Source organism: Fukomys damarensis, unplaced genomic scaffold, assembly GCF_012274545.1.
Source record: "Fukomys damarensis isolate Sample0158 unplaced genomic scaffold, DMR_v1.0_HiC HiC_scaffold_5, whole genome shotgun sequence".
Lineage (NCBI taxonomy): Eukaryota > Metazoa > Chordata > Mammalia > Rodentia > Bathyergidae > Fukomys > Fukomys damarensis.
Window position 1 is genome coordinate 50227561 of NW_022900917.1, and position 14094 is coordinate 50241654.

Sequence of the window (14094 nt, forward strand, 5' to 3'; positions counted from 1 at the left end):
CTCTTTTTCATTTGAGCTGCTAGAAAGCTAAGAACGAACTTTGTAAATCACCTTTAGCAAGGACTTCATGACCTTTGTAAAATATGATAGCCTTATTTTGCCATCAGCTTTTTGCCACTTTATTTCCCTTTATTGTTACTTTAGACATTCAGACTATATTAAATGCTTGTTGATGTAAACAGACTTAATATCTATTTGAAATAAATTATTATTATACTGGTATATTACTGTATTATATTGGTATTGTCATACCAAACAAATAAATATGATTACACCAATTTTCATTTTTTTCTATTGAGTTGGAGGGTGGAGAATAAAATCCTCAGAGGGTCTGTGTTGTGTTACTTCTTCAGTACAACTGAAGTGTGAATAAAAATCCGTTTCAAAGATCCCATTTCTAGGGTGGTGGTAGTGGTAAGGTTTGTTAGCTCTTTGAGTAAAAATAATCTAAAATTTTTATCTGATAATGTTTAGAATTGGGATCTGGTAGAGGGAAAATACCCAGTTAAACAACTTTTATTCATACTGAAATTGACTCTTGCTTTGTTTCAAGTTACACATACTACAGGAGAATGTTTAGCTGAAGGAAGTTCTTTAATCTTTAAGACAGCTTCTTGGCTTAATGTATTTTCATTATCTTTTAGGCACTTTTCCTTGGAACAGAGTTCTGGATTTTATCATAAATAAGAGAAAGAGACCGACCCCCATAGGTTCTGAAGTTAATATTTTGAGTTTTGTTAGTATTTTATCACAACTTTATTTTGTTTGCTTCGTAGAACTATGCTAAATGATCATTTGTTTTTTAAATGCTATTTCAGTGCTGATTGACTTAATCCTAATTCTCTTCTTGGGTGCTTTTAGCTTACATTTATTCTCTAAAGTCCACTTGTACTGATGGATACATGTTACAACTGTACCTTATATTTTTGTTATATTTCTCATTTTGGCTGTATAACCTGTAGAGCTCATGGGAACTTTTTGGGCAAACAGTCAAACAAACATAGTAAAAAAGATACTCTGTTGTGTTTATATTGCTACACTGATAAATATATGATATAATTCAGTGAAACTTACTTTGTTTTTCAGTTCTTTCTGGAGGACCATTGCCTCAAGGACAAGAATTTGAACTATATGAAGTTAGATTTCACTGGGGGAGAGAAAATCAGCGCGGTTCTGAGCACACGGTTAATTTCAAAGCTTTTCCCATGGAGGTAAGAATAATGATCATCTCATAAAAAAATCTTGTTCTGTGAAGAGTTCAGTGATTTACTGAAAATGGTAGAGTTTAAAAGGTGGTGCATAGCTTTTCACTTTTATCAGTTTATACTAAGATTAAAAGGTGCTTAATTAAATGTATACCTGGGGCAGCAAAGGAAACTTCCCATCCACTTTATTGGGCTTGGTAATCACTTTATTGGGCGGGTAATCAATTGGCCATGGTAGTGTTCTGTTCACTTCAGTTCTATCCTAGTATTAGTAGTGTTGTGAGCATTGTGCTGCTTCTGCAAGTTTAGGTATCACTTTTGTCGATACTGAGTAGTTGATGAGTTGGAAGCAAATAGATGTTGAAGAAAGCTCAACAGTAATTAAACATCTAGTTTAGCTCATTTAAAAATTTGTGGATTGGTTTTATTTACTCAAAACTATTGGGGAGAGGAGGAGGTGTAGATAGTGATTCTTTTGTGTGAAGTATTCCCTTTACTACTTACTTTCTTAGTTATTTTTCTTTCTTCAATATCCAGTTGAAAATTTATATCTTCTATGGGATTTTTTTCTGATTTCCTTCCCTAGGCAGAATTAATTTCTCCATTTCTGGTATACTTGATAGGTTGCTGCCATGCTGATCTTATGAGCTGGCAGATATCATGCCCTTTGTCTTGCTGACTGTGGACACTTAAGGACAGTTTCTTTCTCATATCCTGCTGACTCCCATCATCTAAGAAACTGCCAGGCACATCACAGACAAATAGTCTATGTTGATAAGGTTGAGGGATATCTGTGTTGCTCCAGCCTCATTTGTAGTGCATTCCATAAAAACCCATTTCTCCTTGGGAAATAGCCCTTCAGTACCATGTAAGATGTCTCGGTCACTTTCCTTAGCCACTTTCCTGTCCTTTTCTTCTTCTTTGTCCTCTGGATAATCTAATCCATTTAAGAGTCCATAATTCTTAGTTGTATCAGTACAAGATTTTGTCTCCATCTAGAATCATATAGACAGCAATGAATAGGCTAACTTTTGTGTTTGGTAAATGTGATAGATTAAACACAATTTAACCATTAATAAGAGTGTATTTTGGAGACTGATGGAATGTCAGTCTTATTTCTCCATTATTTACTACTGCATGCATGCTTAATATTAAATATGGAATTGCTCGTGGCTACATACCATGTCCAGCAATACCACATCGATGACTGGAAATCACCACTGTATAATTTTATATAAATAATCTACAGTATGCATTTTAAAGATTAAATTAGAATTTTTTCAGGATTACTCCACTATATGATATCTATATATAATGAAATACTATTCTGCTATAAAGAATGACAAATTTAAGACATTTGTGGGAAAATGGATGCACCTGGAAAATATATTGTTGATTGAAACCAACCAGACACCCAAGTTTAAATACCATATAGTATTTCTCATTTGAGTAAGGCAAAATACAAATATAGAGAATAATAAGGATGGATAGAGAGGAAACAAGGAGCTGGATCTCTTGCAATGTTGAAATGGTCCAAGGGAAAAAGAGTGAGGGATGAGGAGGAGAGGAAGGGAAAATAAGTAGAATAAAGACATGTCAGATATAGGGACCTAATAATATCATTTAATGTAAACATTATATACCATGACATGAGCTATGATTCCTAATAACAACAAGATTGAAAATGAAATAGGGGAATTGGAGGAGGAGGGAAGGACGAGAAGGGAGGAGAAGGGGATTGAAAGTTAAAATAGGCTGTGGTGTGCAAATGAAACCACTCTTCAAGATGATTGTGAACTGCATGAACTGAAAACATGTGCTAATAAAATTTAAAAAGTGTTAAAAAGACAAAAAAAAAAGGCTTTAAACTGGGTGTGGTGGTACATTCCTATAATCTTAGGAGTCTGAGTCAGAAAGATTGAAAATTTGAGTTCCACCTGAGCAACTTAGACACTGTCTCAAAATTTAAAAACTTAGAAAGGGCTAGACATGCAACACAATGGTAGAGTACCCTGGGTTTGATCCCCAGTACCAAAAAAAGAAAAAAAAAAGGTCCTTAAAATTGAAATGTGAAATGTTTTAAGGAAAGAGGGACAAAAACCAGAGTGTGACCTGTTGAGCAGCATTATGAAGCATTAAGACAGTAAGAGAAGAGATCTTCCTAAAGACCTTAATAAGGAGTATCTTCATGTGTTCTCTATCAGAGAGCTCTTTTCTCATTGCCAACAGACATTTATTTCCATTACCTTAAAACAGTTCTGGCTACCACACTGGATCCAGCCAACTTAAGAAAGAAAAATGTACACCAAAACACATCAAAGAGGAGAGACAGCACAAAGCAGAACAGTTCTAGAATAGTTAACCTACTAGGTCATAGCGGGTAGGGTAGGACAAGCCCTGCCCTCTTCCTTGGGTTTGAAAGGCTATTTCATTGTTTCCTTCCAATCAGTCCTCAGAGGCAGACTCTAGTAATCATATATTTTAGAGAGTTGGGCAATATTCAGTAGGAAAGAACTTCTGGGTGGGAATTCAGTGCCTTTGCTCATGACACAGTTTATAGCCTTGAGAAGTTTAATTAGATTAGGGGATTCAGTGATCTGTATTCTTTGTTATGTAGTTAGAATTTTGGAACCAAATGTTCAGACTAGTCTGGCTACTTGGTGATGTTTTAACGGCTCTGGTCCATTAAGCACAAGTAATAGATTGCTTTGAGTGAAGATTAAATTCTGGATGTGAGGCTTTGTTTCTGCAGAAATACTTATATTTAGGCAATGGAATTACTGACTCTAATTTTTCTAAAGTAGGTAATGATTAAAATTTATGTTCTTTGTTACCCCAGATTTGATGCAATGCTAGAGAAAATACTTGTAGCAGTCATCTGATGTTTATTTGTGACTCTGTCCTGTTGCATGCACAAATGCTCTGGTTGCATGGAATCAGGGGGAGATGGCTGCAAAGCAGGTTAAAAAAAGGCTGGGAACACTGAGCTGGGTTTTGAGATGTGTTTTGGGCTATGGTTACACAGAGGAGAAAGGGACTTTATGGGGAAGAATGTTTGAGGACCTGTGCTGAGATGGCAGATGCAGTTGCTTAGGTAACTTACTTCTGGTGCCTTGGTCCTGAACAGCCAGGACCAAGGAATACCTTTCACAAGAAGGTGGCCAGCAGCACAGTGGAGAGTGAGGGGACCAGGTATCCTCCTTAAAACTTTTAAAGTTTTTTTTTTGACTACACTGTCCATATTTTATTACATTTTAAGACTAAGTGTAATTTTAAAGTCACATATCCATGCTCCTATTTCCTTATTTCATTTAAAAATAAGTGGTTTACTAAGTGAACACTAAAAACAAATATTTTACCATGCCTGTTAACTGTAATACTCAGAATGATTTTCACAGAAATCTATCCACCTGTCTACTCTTGACTTTAAAAAATTATCACTACAAGTATAATAACAATTCTGAATACATTTTTTATACTAATAGGAGTCGACATCAGTGCTGTTTCAAAAGTTAACACAATTTGTAACTTCTGACAATTTCAGCTGTTGCTCTTTCACTGGGCAGGATGGATAAAGCATGCTTTTTATGTTTTTCATTTGGGGGATTTTTAGTTTTCATATACATACATGATTCCCCCACCAATGAGCATTTCTCACCAGGTTTTTATCCAGTAAACCTGAATTCTGTTAGGAATACACCAGGTTTATATCTAAATGGCAACAAGAGAGAAATAATAATTGTGCTATATTTCTCTGTCATCCGATGGTAGAATGGGTGTACATGTTGTAAATATATTTTTACAATTGTATGGGGTTGTGGTAACCAGCTTGAATTATATTATTTAATTTACAAGTGTATTGTTATAATCAAGACATTAGCATGAGTACAAGGTTGTCCATTAAAGGCAAGTGTGAGATAAACTAAAATCGATTTTGTGTGTTTGTTCTTCTGGTAACTGTGGAAGCTTTTGGTTTCTTTGAACATCATTAGATACCTTACCTTGTGTATTCTAATTTTGATTCTCTACCAGGTTGGCCATTTTACTAACATTGGTCTGCTCTGTGAATCTACCATTTTATTGGAATTGCTTATTCCATTCATATTAATTTTTTATTATACATCCAGAGCTTTTGAGTATTTAGGTTCAAGGTTCACATCCTACTTTGATACTGTTTCTGTAATTTGTCTGTAGACATCATCATTTCTTTGCTGTTCTAAAGAAACATAATTCTGGGCTTGGTGTAATTCGCAGTAAATTATGATCAATTTTTACACATGAAGAGCAACTTGTATAATTCTAGGAGGGAGTGTTAGGCATTAGCTTTTATGTTGGAGCACTACAATTAAAAAATGGTGAGTGGGATAACAATGGAAAGGTCCAGTTTAAAATTTTCTCAGTAATAATCTTCCTTTTTTTTTCCTCTTTCTCTGCTGTCCTCATCATTTGATAAAGAGAAGATCTTTAATAACCAAATGTAGGAAGGATATGGTCTCAGAATAAACCACAGACCCATAAATTGAATAGGTTAAACTTCTTAAATACTTATTATTACTCTTTTTTCATTTAACCACTGGTAAATGATGGTCTGTCAGGGATGAGCAATTATTCTTCCCACAGATTAGAGGAAATAACGTGTGGTGAATTATTCTCTTTTGCCTTGGGTCTAAGTTTGTGACTTAAAAGTGAATCGAACAGCAAGATGTCCAGCTTTGTTGTAGGGAAAACCCTTATTTTTTACTTATATTGTACTTAAAAAGCTGCTGTTGCACTGTGTACTCTGGAAGGGCTCACTGATAAATGATCTACATATTAACTGTTTATGAGAAGTTCAATACATTAGATAAATAGAAACAAAAATGTTCATTGTCCTGAGCAGGATCCTTTCATTGTGAGAAGTCCAAGCCTTGGTTTAAAAATAGACTGAAAAAACTATTATGAAGACCATATCACATTACATAGTAGTAATCCTATATTTTACATTTGCTCCCTTCCTCCTCAGCATTTTCTCCAAAAGTGTAGCAGGTTTTCAGAAATTCTATAATTTTTCTTCTCTTGATTAGAAATATCTACCAAGAAGGGTTTTCTTGGCAGAAAGAGACCAGTAAGAGGCCGAACTACTTAGAGCTGGCCTGTAGCTTGCACCCCAGCTGCCTGACCTCAGCAGCAGACCCTTAAGAGGCAGAGCCTCGCAAGCACCTGCAAGCCCCCACCCCCATGCACCTCTGGTCTCCTGGCTGTGCTGGTACCTGGATTCACACCACAGAAGCACAGTTCATAAAGCTCATCATCCTGAGCTCTAGCCTTGATTTTGATTTAATTCACACAGTTAAAGGTGATAGATTAATAACTACCACAAGTTGTCATTTTCTAAGCTGATTTTGATGCTTTTGTGTTGCTGATTGTGTGAAGATATTGTGATTGATCTAATCAGTTGTTCTTCCAGTATAATGAAAAAGAGATTGCCTCAGAGTCATTAGAGACTCAAAATCTAAAGACTGGCTATAATAGGAAGATTGACATTATTAATCCAGGAATTAAAACAACGACAGTACCAACAACAAAAATAGAAATAGGAAGATGTTCAAACAAGACTCAAGCACAAACACAAACTTCTAGCTTAACAAAGGCAAATTCTGGGGAAAATGAGGTGGAAAAGTCTGATAATCAACCACTTGGACACCCTGAACTGATAGCACAGAAAGTAATGAAACAGATGAATAATACTCTAGAAAAATTCAAAACAGAAATAATTTCCCAGATAACTAAAGAGGTGGTGAGCAGAATGAGTGACATTAGAGACTCTAGAATAGAAACAGATAAAAAAAAAATACATGAGCTCAGGTCCATGATAGAAGCCATGAATGCCCATCATAGGAAAGAAATGGAATTCATGAAACAGATTCAGATATCCAGGAGATTAAAAACTCTATTGAAAGTTTACATAACACACTGAGCCAATCTGAAGACAGGATATCAGATACAGAAGACAAGATGGAGATCAGTGACCATGAAAAGAGGGATCTCTTAAAAATAACAAGGGAGTGTGAGAAATCAATCCAGCAGCTCCTAGATGATACAAAAAATAATATGATTGATAGGAGTCCATGACAAAGCAGGGGAAAGTACAAATGACATAAAAAACTGTTCTCAGAATTAATGATAGAAAACTTCCCAAACAGAGCAAAAGAATTTGACATACAAATAAGTGAGGCATATAGGACTCCAACTATAACTGTGATGAAAAAAGAGTCTACCGTAGACATACAACAATCAAGATCCTGGAAACCCAACAGAAAAACAAAATACTACAAGCAGTTAGAGAAAAGAAACAAATCACATGCAAAGGAAAGCCCGTCAGAATTATGGCAGACTTTTTCAACACAAACTCTCAAGTCAAGGAGAGTCTGAAGTGAGGTATTTCAAGTCCTAAAAGAAAACAACCTCAGACCTAGACTGATGCATCCTGCAAAACTCTCTTTCAAAACTGATGAGTAAATAAGGCACTTCTATGACAAGGAACATCTGAGAAACTTCATGAATACCAAACCGCACTCCAAACAATTCTAAATAATATCCTAGAAAAAGACAATGAAGATCACGACTCCATGAGGCCCAACAGAGCAAATTCAACAGGCAAGGCAACAAATTAAAGAGAGGGCAAAAAAATTAAAAAGAGCCAACAGTAGGATAACAACACAACGATGCTGTCAATACATATCAGCTATAACCGTTAATGTTAATGGCTTCAAATCACCAATCCAAAGAAACAGACTGTCAGAATGGATTAAGAAGCAAAATCCAACAATATGCTGTATGCAAGAAATGCAGCTAGTCCAAAAAGAAACTCAGACTGAAAATATAAAAGGATATAAAACAGTTCTCCATGTGACAGCAACCTGGAAAAAAGCAGGGGTAGCTGTTTTATTTGCAGACAAAGGGAATTTACCCAAACTAATTAAGAGACAAAGAAGGTCACTATATCTTGTAAAGGGAACAATCCAAGAGGAAGAGATGACAATCATAAATATATGTACAACAAATACTAATGCCCCCAACTATACAAAACAAATATTAAGGGCATGAAAACCAAATAAGCACTAATATAATTGTAGTGGGGGACCTCAATCCTCCACTGTCATGAATAGACAATTCATCTAGATAAAAAATCAACAATGAAATACTAGAACTGCACCAAGCTTTTGAACAAATGGACGTAACAGATGTCTGTCTACAGGGTGGTCCACAAAATCAGAATATACATTCTTTTCAGCTGCACATGGGTCATTCTCCAAAAGAGACCACTTATTAGCTCATAGAACATGTTTAAGTAAATGCAAAGGAATTAAAGTTATCCCATCATTATTATTAGACCATAGTGAAATTAAACAGGAGATCAATAGCAAAAGAAACCACAAGAACTTCATAAATACATGGAATTTGAATAACTCTCTCCTGAACAACCAATGGGTCACAGAGGAAATTAAAGAAAAAATTAGACAGTTTTAAAAAGTAAATGATAATTCCAGTACAACAAACAGGAATCTATGGGACACAATGAAAGCAGTTCTAAGAGGGAAATTTATAGCAGTGAATTCCCACACAAGGAAAACAGAGTGAGCTCAAATAAACAATCCAGTGCTGAATCTTAAGGGCCTAGAAAAAGAGAAAGATAAACCTAAAACTCATACAAGGGAGGAAATTATAAAGATCAGAGCAGAAATCAATGTAATGGCAACTAAGAGAAGTATAGAAAAAAAAAATGAATACAAGTTGTTTTTTTTTAAAGAATAAATAAAATCGATAAACCCTTAGTCAAGTTTATAAAAAAAAAGAAAGAAAAGGCTCATACCCATGGAATTAGGAATGAAAAAGATGAAGTCACAACAGATCCACCAGAAATCCAGAGGATCAGTACCTACTTTGAGAATTTGTACACTAATAAAATGGAAAACACAGAGGAAATGGACAGATTTCTAAATACATATGAATTACTAAAGTTGAATGAAGACTATATAAAAATTCAGAACACCCCGGTTACAATCAGTGAAATTGAAAGTGTAATTAAAAATTTACCAACCAAGAAAAGCACAGGTCCTGTTGGCTTCACTGCTCAATTCTATAAAACATTTAGAGAAGAACTCTGCCGATATTGTTTAAACTTTTCAATGAAATTGAAAGGGAAGCAATTCTTCCATATTTATTCCTGAAAGCAAGTGTTACTTTGATTCCCAAATCAGGGAAAGACCCAACTGAAAAAAGAACTATAGGCCAATCTCACTGATGAACATAAATGCAAAAAATCCTCAAGAAGATACTGGCAAACAGAATACGAGGGTCATCAAGAAGATCATACAACCTGAGCAAGTCAGATTTATCCCAGGGATACAGGGATGGTTCAACATATGTAAATCAATCAATGTAATACACTATATTAATATAGTCAAAGACAAAAACCATATGATCATCTCAATAGATGCAGAAAAGGCCTTTTACAAAATTCAACACCCATTCATGTTAAAAAGCCTGAAGAAAATTGGAATAGATGGTTTTTATCTCAACTTCATAAAGGCCATCTATGAAAAGTCAACAGCCAGCATCATACTAAATGGTCAAAAACTGAAAACCTTCATGCTAAAATAAGCAAGACGACAAAGATGTCCACAGTCACCACTCCTGTTCAATATAGTTTTGGAATCATTAACCACAGCAATTAGACAAGAGAAAGAAATAAAAGGAATAAAGATAGGAAAGGAAGAAGTTAAACTGTCATTATTTGCTTACTGTATGTTAGTCTACATAGAAGACCCAAAAAAAACTCAGCCAAAAGATTTCTAGACTTAATTGACCAATTCAGTAGAGTAGCTGGATACAAGTTAAAATCTAAAAAATCAATAGCTTTCTTGTACACAAATAACAGACTCATTGAGAGAGAAATTAGGAAAACAATGCCCTTCACAATGGTATCCAAAAAAAATGAAACATCTAATTATCTATCTAACAAAGGGAGCAAAAGACCTCTACATTTAGAACCACAACACTCTGAAAACAGAGATCAAAGAGGATATAAGTAAATAGAAAGACATCCCTTTTTTGTGGGTAGGAAGTATCAACATAGTGAAAATGACCATACTTCCAAAACTGCTATACAGATTCAATGCAGTCCCTATTGAAATACCAACAGTATATTTCACTGCACTAGAGAAAACAATCCGAAACTTCATTTGGACCCAGAAGAGACCTAGAATAGCAAAAGCCATTCTAGGCAAGAGAGACATGGCAGTGGGTGTCACAGTCCCCAGTTTGAAACTATACTACAAAGCCACTGTGATAAAAACAGCATGGTACTGGCAAAGAAACATACCCAAGGTTCCGTGGAATAAATTAGAAGATACAGAAACAACTCCTGATATACTCAGCTACCTCATCTTTGACAAAGGAGCCAGTCATCCTCATTTTAGGCAAGATAGCCTCTTTAATAAATGGTATTGGAAAAACTAGCTTTCCATTTGCCAAAAATTAAAACTAGACCTCTACCTTTCACTGTGCACTAAACTAAAATCGAAGTGGATTAAGGATCCAAATATTAAAATAGAAACACTAAACTTGTTGGAAGATAAGCTAGGTAGAACTCTTGAAGACACTGGCAGAGGAAATGACTTTATGAACAAATCTTCAGTAGCAAAGTAGCTAGCACAAAGAGTCAACAACTGGGATATCATCTTTTTTAAAAGCTTCTCCACTGCAAGAGAAACCACCGACAGAGCTAAGAGGCAACCTACAAAGTGGGAAAAATTTTTTACTAGCTGTTCCTCAGACAAAGGCCTACTATCTAGAGTATGTAAAGAATTTTTAAAAAATCAAGCCCTCCAAATATAAAGATCTAATTCAAAAATGGGCATCTGAAATGAACAGACATTCTCAAAGAAGTAAAAGCAGGGGAGAATTGCTGTTGCCTCCATAAGAAGAGTATATATATATGAAAAAATGTTCAAAATCGCTGGTTATTTGGGAGATGCAGATGAAACAACACTAAGATTCCACATCACCCCAGAAATAATGCCTGCTATCAAGAAATCAACCAATAACAAATGGTGGTGTTGTGGGGAGAAAGGGACCCTTTTTCATTGTTGGTGGGAGTGCAGACTGGTGCAACCTCTGTGGAGGTCCCATTTGACCCAGCTATTTCCCTGCTGGGTATCTTCCCAAAAGAAAAGAATCATACCACAGTGATATATGTGTATCAGTGTTTAATGGCACAGTTTGAAATAGCTAAAAGTTGGAAACAGTCCAATTGCCCATCAACTGGAGACTGGATAAAGCAAAAAATTTTTGTGTATAAAATACAGTGCTACTGAGCCATAAAGAATGAGAAACTAGAGATATTTATAGCTAAGTGGATGCGCAGTGAGGCCATACTCTTAAGTGAAATTAATAACTCACATGTGTAAATACCAAATAGTTTCTCTGGTGTGAAAAACTAAATGTGTAAATAAGGGTCAAAATGCATGATTGATATTTTGTAACAGGAAGAAAATGTCTAAAGGTATTAGGAAAATGGGAGGAGTAGGGGAAAGGTAAAATGGGAAGAGAAAAAATAAGAGAAAAGGAAGAAAATGGAAACAGAGTCTTTGTAAATAGGCAAGGGTGGAGGGGGGAAGGGAGGCTAGGGGAATGGGGAAAAATAAGAACCAAGATATGTCATGTAAAGGTACAAGATCCCAGTGATGAATGTACCTGTATTGTATATCTAAAATGTACCAATAAAATATTAAAAAAAGAGATAAATGACCTGATCTTTAGGCTTCCTGTCCCAGGTCATTTGCATATTTACCTGCAAAAGTCACTGCTCTGAGGGATCTCTGTAAGAATTTCCCTGGTTAATAGTGAAATCAGAATCTTTTAAAGTTATTTTTACTTCCAGGAACATCTGAAATGGAGATTCAGGTTTTGGTATCTGTTCTAAAATTGATAGTTGCATTGACATTCCAAGGAAGTGTAATAGGAGGACTTTAAGAGACAGACTGATGAGAATGTAAGATATGCAATAAGTATTTTGGCTTTCAAAGGAACTTTTGAAATTACTTAGTACCAATGTTTACTACAGGAGAAGTTTGATGGTCCCAAGTGTCAAGTAGTACCATGGAACTGCTTGTAGGATACCATATGTCTGTATGAAGAAGAGTGTAGTTTGGTTAGTTAGGTATTTCACTTAAGGATGAATTATCCTCACCTCTGCTCTTTTTGCTACCAGTTTAATGGATACAAGCAACACAGTAAGCTTTGTGTTCTCCCCTGCACCACCAAGGGCTGGTTTGTCTGCAAACATTCCAGATGCACAGGCCTGTGTGGCTTGTCTTCACCTAATAGGGTAGTGATTAGGCTGGAAAGCCAACAAGCAGAGTGGCTTTGTGAAGGCACAGGAGTAAGGTGTCACCATGGTGGGGCTTCTGCTGCTCCCTGAGGACTGAGGGAGTCCTTTATGAATTGCCAAAATGTGCTAACTTTACAAAGGCTCCTGCCCAGAGGTGGAGAGAAAGGCTACTAGCTCAGGCTCACACCCGTCAGAAAGAGCCTGAGAAGTAAATTCTTCCAAAAGAGAGCTTTTTTTCACTGTCCAAAATAAGTTTTACTAGGAAAATTAACCATAGTTTGAGATTTTCTTTTGTAGTTTGAGATTTTGTTTTCCTCTAGCTAATGCTTTGGACTGAAGTTGTTTTGGGGGAAAAGAAGAAAGGTTGACATTCAGAGGAAGTATGGCTGATGCTAAAGCATATGATTTGCAACTTAACATTCTGCTCCTTATTGCTTTCTCTCTATTTCTCTTATTACTTTCACCAGAAAGAGTTACATCTTGCCTTCAAATCGAAAATTATTATGATTTTTATTATTTGGTACGCTGGAAGGTCCTGCAGGGCTAGAAGATTGGGTTTCATGGATAAACAGATGAAGGAGTTAGAAGCTTGTTCTGTGGCTCCTTCAGTGCTCATAATTACAGAGACTCCCGCTCAGATCTTGGAAAAGGAAAAACCCTCAAATTTTATGTTTCCTGAATTCTAATGAACACTTGCATTTTTACTCCATAAAAATATAGTTCCTGCTTTGATTCAGCATGTTTATTCTTTCATTTATTAAAATGTATTTTGTGCAGAAACCAAACAGTTTACTGAATAGAAAATAAATTATAATGTTGAACAAACAGAAATGTTCTTTTAGCTGCATCACATGATGGAGCAATCAGCCATTCCCACCCAGAAAAGTAAGGCCAACTTGACCTTTGCATGGTCACTTTGAAGCTACTTTTGATTTTATATTTATAAGTATTTCTTACATCAGATCATTTCTCTCATTGTTTGCAGATACAGAAAAAGTTATTTTGGCAAACAAAATTTGAATGAAGTATTTTATATTATGACTGACTATGATATAAAACAAAATTGTAGAAAAAATAATAATTAGTTCCTATAAATGCTTATAATATATACATAATTAATATGTAGGTAGTTTTATACATTTGTTGAAGATTGAAGATATTTTAAATTAGATTCTGAGTCTGTGTTCTACATTAAAGTATATTGCCTCTCATATGTCTTTAGAAAATAAATTGTTTTAAATAAATTTTATAAGCAGTGGCCTAAATAACTCATGCCTGTTACTCATCCTTTTGCCAGGGCATCCATCCATCCATCCATCCATCCATCCATCCATCCATCCATCCATCCATATCCATCCATCCATCCAATAGGGAGTGTGTCATGAGAACCTACCTTGACTAAATGCTAAGGAGAAGCAATGAATGCAATAGATAATTTAGAGTTTTTCTGTAATGGGGGGGGTCCAAAGTCAATGTATATAGTTTGTATTTGTATACTTTTAATTAAAATTGTTA

General features: G+C 35.4%; 1 protein-coding gene across 1 annotated transcript in view; it reads left to right on the forward strand.

The window, feature by feature from the left end:
* Ca8 (carbonic anhydrase 8) overlaps positions 1-14094 on the forward strand; it is a 98687-nt gene that overhangs the window by 14399 nt on the left and 70194 nt on the right. Inside the window, exon 3 of the mRNA XM_010640580.2 lies at positions 1087-1211. Coding sequence (XP_010638882.1) covers positions 1087-1211 — 125 coding nt within the window. The remainder of the gene's footprint in view (positions 1-1086; positions 1212-14094) is intronic.